This window comes from Panthera pardus, unplaced genomic scaffold (genome assembly GCF_024362965.1).
Source record: "Panthera pardus isolate Hobbes unplaced genomic scaffold, ASM2436296v1 HiC_scaffold_20, whole genome shotgun sequence".
Taxonomy (NCBI): domain Eukaryota; kingdom Metazoa; phylum Chordata; class Mammalia; order Carnivora; family Felidae; genus Panthera; species Panthera pardus.
Window position 1 is genome coordinate 18,680,377 of NW_026526766.1, and position 12,410 is coordinate 18,692,786.

Sequence of the window (12,410 nt, forward strand, 5' to 3'; positions counted from 1 at the left end):
GAGGCGCGTTCCCTGCTAGGTGTAACCGCCGCGCCCCACCCCGCCCCCCGCCGCGGGGCCGGACCCGGGGTCGACCGGCGAGGGCGGGGTCGGGAACAAACTGGCAGCTGCCTCCGCTCATCCTGTTGCCAGGCGACGGGGAAGAGGCGGGGCCAACATGTAAAAGAAGGCGGGTTCTGCAAGGAAACCGCAGGCGTCAGAGAAGCGGCCGCGCAGCCGCCCTTGCTCTTCTCTAGCAGGCGTGCCCGGGTCGGCGCCGCGCTCCGCCCCCGCCCTGGAGTCCGCTCTGCGCACGCGCCGAGCGAGCAGCCGCCTCCGCCCCTCGCAGGGCTCGCGGCGGGGCTGTGCGTCCGGCACTGGGGCAGCTCTAGTGGGAGCCGCCCGGGAGCCGGTGAACCGAGCGGTCTCGGGCGGCCAGGCGCTGGACGAAGGTGTGCGGTGGGCGGCTGCCGTGTCCACCGCGACTGAGGAAAATGGTGTTCGAGTCGGTGGTCGTGGATGTGTTGAACCGGTTCTTGGGGGACTATGTGGTGAACCTGGACACGTCCCAGCTCACTCTGGGCATCTGGGGAGGTAACGAGACCGCCGCCGCCCCCTCAATCTCGTTTTCCTCCCGGCCTTTGGTTTTCGGAGCCTCGGGCCCCTCGCTCGCTCGGCACCACCACCTGCCGCCGCCCTCCTCGGGGTTAAATTACGTAAAGCCAGGCGGCGGTTCCAGGGCCTCTGCCCGCAAGTTGTTTGTATTCTGGCAGGAGGGGGTTGGGGTCGGGGTGCGGGCTGTAACGTCCCCCTTTTCCGAGCCGGGCGGTTGAGGGGGCCCGCGGTGGATTCCGAGGGTGCAGGACACCGATTGCTCCCAGGCGCCCTTTTCTGCCCGTCGCCCCGCGCCGTCGAGCTTCAGCTGCGCGGGTCGTGGGGGTGCGGAGGGGGGGGGGTGTCACAAGACGCCCGGGGGGCTTGTTCCCATCCCTGTCATTTTGTACCCCGGTGGGTTATGGCGAAGGCTCGGGAGAGCCCACGGAGTGTCGCACGTTGTCTCGCACGTGCAAGCAAGGCGCTGCGACCGAAGACGCCCTCTTCCTTCCCCAGCTCGGGCGTGTGGCTAACCCGCGGTGTCTTCTCGGCCCCGGTTCCTGGCCACCCCACCTGCATTCCCGGTTGCTGGCTTGGCTCCTGCCGGTAACAGAAAGCGAAACTCCTGGGCACGATTAACTCAAATGGTTGGTCAGGTGTTTCCAGTTCACAGCCTGACCCGGGAGTTAGGAGGAGGACAGAAGCCTTACTTTGTATCCACTTACTCTGGTGCGCTGCCTTATTTGGAGCCTCATTTTTTACTGCTGCCATCTGTTTTTGTATTATCCCCTTTTTAAACATCCGTTGTAAGTTAGATTGCTTTTCCGTAGCAAGTGAATCTCTTGGGCCAAAGTTAGGTTTTTTTTTTTTTTTTTTTTTTTTGAGTTTAATCGTTAATATGCACACACTTTCAGCCTCCTTCTAAGACACTCGTTTATCTTGAGTTTTTTCCTTTATGAAAGAGTGTGAGTAGGTAATTCTTTTGGTGGCGAGAACCTTGTTAGGGCTGTTGGTATCTGGTACCACGGGTAGAGCCAGCCTCCGCGAAGAAGGGACGTGAGCGCTAGCTCGGCATCTCCGGGTAGTGTCGGAGACGTGGAGACTGTTGAATTTGTTCTTCTCACTTGCCGAGTAAAAATCTTACGATCTGCCTTCACCCACTGCAGAAGGGAAGCCTTGCAAACATTTTGTGGTGTGTTTTGAATTGTAGTGGAGGGTTGCCGTAGAGGTTTGTGGAGGTGTGTGTCGAGTGTGATTTATGGATGAATTTGTTTAAAATTTAGGTGCGGTAAAATTGACTCGCGATGTAAAAGTTCTGCCTTTCTTGACAGACGCAGTGTTAAGGAATGTATCCACTGCCACAATCGTGATACCAAAAAGTGCCATCAAGACACCGAAGTTCCCCCAGCTGCCCCTTTTTAGTCCACCCTTCCCAGCCTCCATTTCTCCTGGCAGCCACTGATCTGTTTCCATCCCTACAGTTTTGTCTTTGCCTGAGTGCCATATAAGTGGAATTATGTGGTAGATAGCTTTTGGGGTCTTCTGTTTTTACTGAATTTCACTCCTTTCACTTTTTACACAAAATGAATTTGAGAGAGCCATCCGTGTGTTGCATGCACCAGTATTGCATTCCTGTATTGTTGAGCAGTAGTTGACTGTAGGAATGTGTTGCAAATGTTTATGTTTGCTGGTTTCCCTTTCTTGCCATTAGGAATAGAGAATAAACATGCGTGTACGGGTTTTTGTGCGAACATAAATTTTTATTTCCCTTGGGTTACTACCGAAGAGCGCAATTGTGAGGCCTTATGGTAAGTTAATATTTAATTTACGTGAAACTAAGCTGCTTTTCAAAGTGCCCGTGCCATTTTGCAATCTCACCAGCAGTGTAGTGTAGCACTGACTGCTCGACGCTTAGTGACTTTACACTCTCACTAGCACTTAGCATTGACCTTTCAGAAACTTTTTTTTTTTTTTTTAGCCATTTTACTAGGTGTATAGTGCTGAAGTATGGTGGTTTTAATTTGCATATCTAGTGATTAAAGATGTTGAGCATCTTCTCATGTTCTTTGCTGTCTGTGTAGTTTCATTGGTGAAGTGTTCAAATCTTTGGCTCCTTTTCAATTGTCTTCTTTTCTTTTTTTATTGAGATTCAATGTACCCATTAAAGTGGCATTTTAAAAATGGTACTTTAAAATGCCATTTAAAAAATGTTATTAATGTAGCTGACACACAATGTTAAATTGGTTTTAGGTATACAACAGTGATTCAACAATTCTGAAGGTTATGTAATGCTCACCATGATAAGTGTTACCATCTGTCACCTTACCATATTATTAAAGTATTATTTGGTTTTATTTTTTATTTTTTATTTTTTTAAGTAGGCTCCATGCCCAACATGGGGCTGGAACTCATGACCCTCAGATGAAGAGTCACGTGCTGCACCGAATGAGCTAGCCAGGTGCTTCCGTTATTACAGTATTATTAACTGCATTTCCTATGCTTTACTTTTCATCTTAAATTTACCCTTTTAAGATGTACAATTGAGTGTTTTTTAGTATAGCCACAAAATTGTGCCACTGTCGACACTAATTCCAGAACTTTTTCAACACCCCCAAGATAAACCTCCTGCCCAATAGCAATCACTCTCAAATTCTGTCCCGAACTTCCCGACCTCAACTCCAGCAACTTCTGATTTCCTTTATGTTTTCTATGGAGTCACCAATTCTGGACATTTCACTTACATGTAATCCTGCAACATACATGGCTTTTTGTTTCTGGCCTTTTTCACATAAATTTATATTTTCAAGCGTCATCTTGTAGGATGTATCATTTTATTTCTTTTTATGACTGAATAATATTGCATTTTATGGGTATATCACATTTTGTTTATTCATTGATCAGTCGATAGACATATAAATTATTCTTTTTGGTTTTTGTGAGTAATGCTGCTGTGAACATTCATGTGCAAGTTTTTTTTGTGGGCATATGTTCTAAATTTTCTCGAGTATATGCCTAGGACTGGAATTGCTGAGTCACTTGATAACTCAGACTTTTTATAGCACTGTTGAACTCTTTTCCAAAGTATTTTCTTATTGTTAAGTGTTGAGAGTTCTTTACATGTTACGTATATGAATCTTTTGTCAGAAAGAAAATCTGAAAATGTATTCTCCCAGTCTCTTCCAAGTCTGTCTTTTGCAAAGCAGAAGTTTTAAATTTTGATCAAGTCCACTTCAAAAACTTTTCATGAGTCATGCTTTTGATGTATCTATGAAATCTTAGCCTTCCCTGAAATCACAAAGATTTTCTCCTGTGTTTTCTTATACAAGATTCATAATTTTATATTTTATGTTTAGATTTTGGATCCATTTTTGTAAAAGTTGTCAAGGTTGAAGGTTGACATTCATTTGTTGGCATGTGGATGCAAATGTTCAATTGTACCATCTGCTGAAAAAATCCTTTCTTCATAGAATTATTTTTGCACTTTTGTAAAAAAAAAAAAATTAGAGTTTATATTGCGTGGGTTTATTTTTGCATTGTCATCTGTTTGAATAATGTGTGTCCATCCTTTGACCAATACCACTCTTGTCTTGATAACTCTAGCTAATAGTAAGTCATGAAATTAGGTAGTGTGATTCTTCTAACTTTAGTGTTAACAAAAATTTTAAAACAACATATCAGTGTTTTATATATAGAAGTTGGTTATATTTTGATAAGCAGAGCTTTATTTTATTTTTTAGGGAACTCATGCAAATGGGGAGAGAGGCAGAATCCTTTTTTTTTTTTTAATGTTTATTTTTTGAGAGAGTATGAGCAGGGAAGGGGCAGCGAGAGGGAGATACAGGATCTGATCATGTAGGGCTCAAACCCACAAACTGAGATCATGCCTTGAGACCAAGTTGGTTGCTTAACCTACTGAAACGCCAAGGCGCCTTGGTAGACAGAATGAGAATCTTAAGCAGGCCTCATGCACAGTTCAGAGGGTGATGCAGGGCATGGTTCCAGGTTCATGACCGGACCTCACATCAAGAGTTTGATGCTCAATTGTCTGAGCTACCCAGGTGCCCTAGTGAAACTTTAAGAGCTTTTTGTTAAATTCTCCAAGGATTGATTGATTATTTACTTATTTATTTATTTAAATTGTTTGTAATGTTTATTTTTGAGAGAGAGCATGAGAGGGAGAGGAGCAGAGAGAGGGAGACACAGAATCTGAAGCAGGCTCTGAGCTGTCACCGCAGAGCCTGACTGAGCCACCCAGGCGCTCCTCCCTCCTTTGAGAATTTAAAAAGCAGTAATTTTAATAAACTTTTAAAAAGTTATTTGAAAATTTCAATAATAGAAACTAGATGCTTAGGAAAATTGTTAAGGTTATGGAGTTAATATTTTATGGTCTAACGTCAGAAGGACGTTTGGTTTTAAATGTATGCTTTTGCTGGGTGTGTGTAATAATCCAGCTAATTGCACTCTTAGCATATTAATAGTGTTAGTGTTCAGGAATTAGATGGATGATTTCAAACCTAATAATGGGTAGTGCTTTGAAAATGTTTCTGAGGTAATTTTTTTTGGAAATGAGAATCCATTTTTCCTTAGAAACTTGGTTATACACGAATGAAGAGTTTCCAAAAACGTATTTAATTATAATGTAGCAGAATAGTGCTACTATACTGGGCCCTACAGGAAATAGACTGAGTGCTGGAAGCATCTGTTTTATGAAGGAGAAAGAGGAATTGAGCTTTTTCTCACACTCTTGATGAATTTTGATGTTGAGAAAGTACTTTTTATACACCGCTATTAATCCTCCACCGTTTTGTATGTCATCTACTTAGGTAGGTGGTAGTACTTCATTGATTGATCTGACATTAATCTCCCACCTTTTCTTTTTTTTCTCTTTTTAAAAAACAATTTTTTAAAATGGTTATTTATTTTTGAGAGAGACGGAGACAGAATGCTAGTGGGTTAGGGGCAGAGAGAGAGGGAGACACAGAATCGGAAGCAGGGTCCAGGCTCTGAGCCGTCAGCACAGAGCCCGACACGGGGCTCGAACTCACGAGCTGGTGAGATGATGACCTGAGCCGAAGTCGGACGCTCAACCGACTGAGCCACCCAGGCACCCCAATCTCCCACCTTTTCTAAGCTGGCATTTCGTGTTTCCTTCAAGAGCTAGGCTGCATCAGAAGCAGCCATATGTGTTCCTTAGACATACAGATTTCTGAACTGCTTTCCAGACTTAATAATTCTTTTATCTGGAGTAGGACACCGAAATCTTTTCTTTTTTGTTTTTTTGTTTTTTTTTTTAAAAAAACGTCATGGGATTGTCATGTACAACTAGGTGCATTTTAAGAGCACTTTGGGGCACCTGCGTGGCTCAGTCGGTCAAGCATCCCACTTGGCTGGGGTCATGATCTCGCGGTCCATGAGTTCGAGCCCCACGTTGGGCTCTGTGCTGACAGCTCAGAGCCTGGAGCCTGTTTCAGATTCTGTGTCTCCCTCTCTCTCTGACCCTCCCCCGTTCATGCTGTGTCGCTCTCTGTCTCAAAAATAAATAAACGTTAAAAAAAAAAAAAAAACACTTTGAGGGCAAATGTATTAGAAACTCAAGAGGCAGAAGCAGTAATAAAGATGGCTCGTGATAGAACTCTTTCTTGTTTTCTCTAAAATGGTACTCAAATTTTGCAGGTTTTTTTTTTTTTTTTGGTGGTGGTTGTTATGCCTGATAATGTTATGTAACGTTAGAAACTGATTTCTTTTTTTAAAAAACTAACTTGGATATTTTATTTTTGAAATGTTACTTTCCCAGTTTTCCCTTTATAACAGAGTTTAATGGTCAGTGGCCACTTACTACATATCCCCAGTATACTCTTCGCTCTGTAGGATTATGAAGATTCAGGGCACAATTCCTGATATGAAGGAGTCATTCTTTTATGAAAGGAATATATTGGGAGTGCTGAACAGATGTTTGTTGAGATCTAGTGGTAATTACCAATTATAATTCCTTAAATACTATTTTTACCTTTACATTCTGAGAAACTTTTATAGAATGTTAGAGCTGAAAGGGAACATTTAATATGAAAAGTGTTAAATACAGAATTAAAAGATTTTGCAGTCTGCATCCATATTCCTGTAATCTAGATGGTACCACGAATTATGTATTAACAGCTTTATTGAAACATAACTGACATAGTAAAAACACATATTTAAAGTCTACAGTTTGGTAAACTTTGACATGTATGCACTTGGGAAATAGTCATCATGACCAAGATGACGAAATATCCATCACACTCGAAAGTTTTTTTGGCCATCTCCAGAGGCATCCAATATTCTGATTTTTTTTTTTTCCCCCTACCATACATACCTATACCTCTATTTCTGACTTGCTGAATGTGGTTTTTTTCCTCCAAGAATGTGTGTTGGGTTTTGTAAACTGGTTTTTCTCTATTGATCTGATCATAGGGTGTCTCTTCTTCAGCCTGTTGATGCAATGGATTATATTAATTGATTTTTGAATGTTGAATGAGTCTTTCATACCTGGAATAAATTCCACCTGGTCTTGGTATATAATTATTCTTACACATTGTTGGATTTAATTTGATACTTTGTTGATTTTTGCATCTGTGTTCATGAGAGATAGTGGTCTGTAGCTTTTTTTCTTGTCATGTGTTTATCTGGTTTTGGTATTAGGGTAATGCTGAACTCATAAAGTGAGTTAGGAAGTGTTCCCTCTGCTTCTGTTTGCTAGAGGAGATTTCATTGGGGCTTGGTATCATTTTTTCCTTAAATGTTTGGTTTAGAAAGTTAGTGAAACCATCTGGGCGTTATGCTTTCAGTTTTGAAAGATTATTAAGTATTGAATCAATGTCTTTAATAGATACAGGCCTATTTTGGTATCTTTTTTATCATGTGTGAGTTTTGCTAAAATATATCTTTTGAGGAATTGTTACAAGTTTTGTGAGCAGGTTTGCATTCCTGTGTTATCCTTTTACTGTCCATAGAATGAGTAATGATGGCCCTTCCTTTCATTTGTGATACTAGTAATTTGTGTCTTTTCTTTCATAGTTAACTTGGCTAGAGTGTTATCAATTTTGTTGATCTTTTCAGAGAACCATCTTTTGGTTTCATTAGTTTTTCTCTGGATTTTTCTGTATTGAATTTCATTGATTTCTGCTCTAATTCTTCTTTTCTTCTGCTTACTTAGGATTTCATTTGCTCTTCTTTTCCTAGATTCCTAAGGTGGAAGCTAGAGTATTGATTTTAGATCTATCTTCTTTTCTAATATATGCAGTCAGTGGTGTAAATTTCTGAGCCCTCCTTTTGCTGCATGTCAAATTTTGAGAGCTGTATTTTCATTTGATTCAAGATACTTTTCAGTTTCTTTTGAGACTTCTTTGACTTCTATGTTATTTTAAATTAGTATTTGCCAAATCTTCAGGTATTTTGGGAGTTTCTACCTTTTTTTTTTTTTTTTTGTTACCAATTTCTAGTTTAAGTCCATTGTTGTCTGAAAGCAAATTTTGTAAGACTTTTATTCCTTTAAATTTGTTAAGATATGTTTTATGGACCAGAGTTTGGATTATTGTGCTGAATGTTCTGTGTGAGCTTGAAAAGAATATGGGGCACCTGGGTGGCTCAGTTGGTTAAGCATCCGACTTAGGCTCAGGTCATGATCTCATGGCCCGTGAGGCCCGTGAGTTTGAGCCCCACATCGGGCTCTGTGCTGACAGCTCAGAACCTGGAGCCTGCTTCAGATTCTGTGTCTCCCCCTCTGTCTGCCCCTCCCCTGCTCATGCTCTGTCTCTGTCTCAGAAATTAATAAACATTAAAAAAAATTAAAAAAGAAAAATAGATATTCTGCTATTGTTGGAAGAAATGTTCTACAAATTTTAATTAGATCTCTTTGCTTTTAATTTGTTTATGCCTTTATGTCTAGAGTGGGTTTCTTGCAGGTATCTTATTGTTAGGTTTTGTTTTTGTTATCCACTGTGTCGGGTTTTGTCTTTTCATTGGTATATTCAGACCATTTATATTTAAAGTGATTATTGATATAGTTGGGTTGATGGTTATCTATTTGTAGCTCTTTTCTATTTCTTGTATGTATGTCTTTGCTTTTTAAAATCTTCCCCTCTTTTTTCTGCCTCTTCTGGTTTTAATTAAGCTTTTCTATGATTTCCTTTTTTTCCTCTCCTAATATATTAATTATACCAAATTTATTATTTACCACAGGCTTACCAAATTTATTATTTATTTTTCATTTGATTATTATTATTTTAGTGGATGCTTTGGGATTGCAATATGCATTTAAAACTAATCTACGTCTGGAGCACCTGGGTGGCTCAGTCAAACATCCACCTCTTGATTTTGGCTCAGATCATGATCTTGTGGTTCGTGAGTTTGAGCCCTGCATCTGTCCCCAAGCTTATAGCATGGAGACTGCTTGAGATTCTTTCCCTCTCTCTTAAATCAATAAACAAACAGACAAAAAATGAAACTAATCAAAGTCCAATCAAATAAAGCTATATTGCTTCAGAGCTAGTGAAGGCACCTTATAAGATTATTGTACTCATTTGCTTTTGCCATTCATTTCACTTATCCATAAGCTGTACCTACCCAGTGCACTGTTGCTATTATTATTTTGAACAGTTTTCCATTAAGGAAAATAAAAGGCTTAATTTTACCTTTATTCCTTTTCTCATGCTCTTACAGATCTGAGTTTGTGACCTATATTTTCCTTCTCTGTGAAAACTTTTAACATTTCTTGCAAGGGAGGTCTGCCAAAAAATGCCATCAGGTTTTGTTTGCCTGAGAAACGATTTCTTTTGCATCTCCACCACTTAAAAATAATGTGGTAAAATACAACATAAAATCATCTTAATGATATTTTAATTTCAGGTGTACAGTGTATTGATTCAACAGTTCGGTCCATTACTCAGTGTTCACCCTAAGCATAGCCACCATCTGTCATCAAACAACATTTTTGCAACATTATTGACTATATTCCCTTTGTTGTACTTTTCATCTCTGTGACTTACTTATTTTGTAACTGGAAGTTTGTACTTAATCACCCTCACCTATTTTGCCCATCCCGCCCCCCGACCTACCTCTCCTCAAGCAGCCATCGGTTTGTTCTCTGTATTTAAGAGTCTTGGTTTTTTTGTTTCACTGGTTTGTTTTTTAGATTCCACGTGTAAGTGACATCATGGTATTTGTCTTTCTCTCACTTGTTTCACTTAGCATAATACCCTGTAGCTCCATCCGTATTGTCGCAAATGGTAAGGTCTCATTCTTTATTATGGCTGAGTAATATTCGTGTGTAGGTGTGTGGGTGTGTGTATCCATTTATCTGATGGATGCTTGGTTGCTTCCATATGTTAGCTATTGTAAATGATGCTGCAGTAAACATAGAGCTGCATTTTTTTTTTTTTTTTGAATTCGTGTTTTTGGGTAAATACTAGTGGAATTACTGGATCATATAGTATCTCTTTTTTAAATTTTTTGAGGAACCTCCATATTGTTTTCCATAGCAGCTGCACCAATTTACATTCCTACCTACAGTGTACGAGGGTTCCTTTTCCTTCACATTCTCATCATCACTTGTTATTGTCTTTTTGATTCTAGCCTTTCTGACAGGTGGGAGGTGATATCTCATTGTGGTTTTGATTTGCATTTCTCTGATGATGAGTGATGAGCATCTTTTCATGTGTCTGTTGGTCATCTGTATGTCTTCTTTGGAAAAAAAAATGTCTCTTTAGGTCTTTTGCCATTTTAAATCAGATTAGTATTAGTGTTTTTGCTGTTGGGTTGTAGAAGTTCTTCATAAAGTTTGGGTATTAACCAAACTTTGGATATTATCCAAAGGGATATTAACCCTTTATTGGATATATCCTTTGAAAATATCTTTTCAGTAGGTTGCGTTTTTGTTTTGTCGATGGTTTCCTTTGCTGTGGAAAAGCTTTTTATTTTGGTGTGGTCCCGATATTTATTTTTGCTTTTGTTTTCCTTGCCTTAGGACACAGATCTAGAAAAATGTTTCTGTGGTGATGTCAAAGAAAATACAGTCTGTGGTTTCTTCAGGAGTTTTATGGTTTCGGGTTGCACATTTAGGTCTTTAATCTACTTTTGAGTTATTTTTATGCTGCAATAAAGTGCTCCAGTTTCATTCTTTTACAGTAGCTGTCCAGTTTTCCTAGTTCGATCTGTTGAAGAGGTTGTCTTCTCTCCATTGTATATTCCTGACTGTTTTGTCATAGATTAATTGACCATGTAAGTGTGGGTTTATTTCTGGGCTCTCTATTCTGTTCCATTGATCTATGTGTATATTTTTGTGTCAGTACCATGCTGTTGTGATTACTACGACTTCATAGTATACCTTGAAATCTGGAATAGTGATACCCCCAGCTTTGTTCTTTCTCAAGATTGCTTTGGCTATTCAGGCTTTTTTTTGGTTCCATACAAATGTTAGGATTATTTGTTTTAGTTCTTTGAAAACTGCTCTTAGTAATTTTGTAGGGATTGTGTTGAACCTATAGATTGCTTTTTGTAGTGAGATTTTAATGATAGTCTTCCAATCCATGAGCATGGACTATTTTCCCATTTGTTGGTGTTTTCTTTCTTTCATCAGGGTTTTATAGTTTTCAGAGTATCAGTCTTTCATCCTTTTGGTTGGGTGTATTCTTATGTACTTTATTATTTTTGGTGATTGTAAATGGAATTGTTAATTTTTCTTTCTGCTACTTCGTTATTACTGTATACTGTATAGAAATGCAGATTTCTGTGTATTAATTTTGTATCCTGCAACTTTACTGAATTCACTTATCAGTTCTAACAGTTTTTTTTGTTAGTCTTTAGGGTTTTCTTTTTTTTTTAATTTTTTTAATGTTTTTATTTATTTTTGAGACAGAGCACAAGTTGGGGAGGGTCAGAGAGAGGGAGACACAGAATCTGAAACAGGCTTCAGGCTCCGAGCTGTCAGCACAGAGTCCGACGTGGGGCTCGAACTCACCGACTGTGAGATCGTGACCTGAGCTGAAGTCGGATGCTCAACTGACTGAGCCACCCAGGCGCCCCAGTCTTTAGGGTTTTCTATATACAGTATCATGTCCTCTGCAAGTAGTGAAAGTTTCACTTCTTCCTTGCTAATGTGAATGCCTTTTATTTCTTTTTCTTGTCTTGAGTAGTAAGACTTCCAGTACTATGTTGAATAAAAGAGTGGAGATCCTTGTTTTGTTCCTGGTTTTAGAGGAAAAGCTCCTAGTTTTTCGCCAGTGAGTATGATGTTAGTTAGCTTGTAGGTTTTTGATATATGGCCGTTATTATGTTGAGGTATATTCCCTCTAAATCTTTTATTGTTGATGGATATTGGATTTTGTCAACACATTTTTTTCTACATTTACTGAGGTGATCCTTGGGTTTTATCTCTTTTGTTAACGTGAGGTACCACACTAATTGATTTGTAAATATTAAACCACTCTTGCATCAGTGGAATAACTCGTGCTCAATTGTGGTCAGTGTTTTTTTTAAACTGATAAGAACAGATACTACACTTGATCTTAGCCAAAAGGCCAAGAAGCGATGGGGTCAGTGATTTTTTTAAATGTATCATTGGATTTAGTTTGCTGATATTTTGTTGAGGATTTCTGTATCTGTGTTCATCAGTAATATTGGCTTGTGGTTTTCTTTTTTTGTAGTGTCTTTGTTTTTGGTATCAGGGTATTGCTGGCCTGGTAGAATGAATTTGGAAGTTTTCCTTTCTTTTTAAATTTTTGGAATAGTTGGAGAAGAATAGTATTAACTCTTTAGATGTTTGGTAGAATTCACCTTTGAAGCCATAAGCCATAGACTTTTGCTTT

At 39.5% G+C, this 12,410-nt stretch overlaps 1 protein-coding gene and 1 pseudogene across 1 annotated transcript in view; one reads left to right on the top strand and one right to left on the bottom strand.

Annotated features, from left to right (window-relative positions):
• The first annotated feature begins 290 nt into the window (after window positions 1–290).
• Window positions 291–12,410, top strand: part of VPS13A (vacuolar protein sorting 13 homolog A) — a 252,942-nt gene continuing 240,822 nt past the window's right edge. Inside the window, exon 1 of the mRNA XM_053907998.1 lies at window positions 291–573. Within this exon, the coding sequence (XP_053763973.1) occupies window positions 474–573 (100 nt within the window). The 5' untranslated portion in view covers window positions 291–473. The remainder of the gene's footprint in view (window positions 574–12,410) is intronic.
• LOC128778739 (U2 spliceosomal RNA) lies at window positions 11,990–12,134 on the bottom strand (annotated as a pseudogene).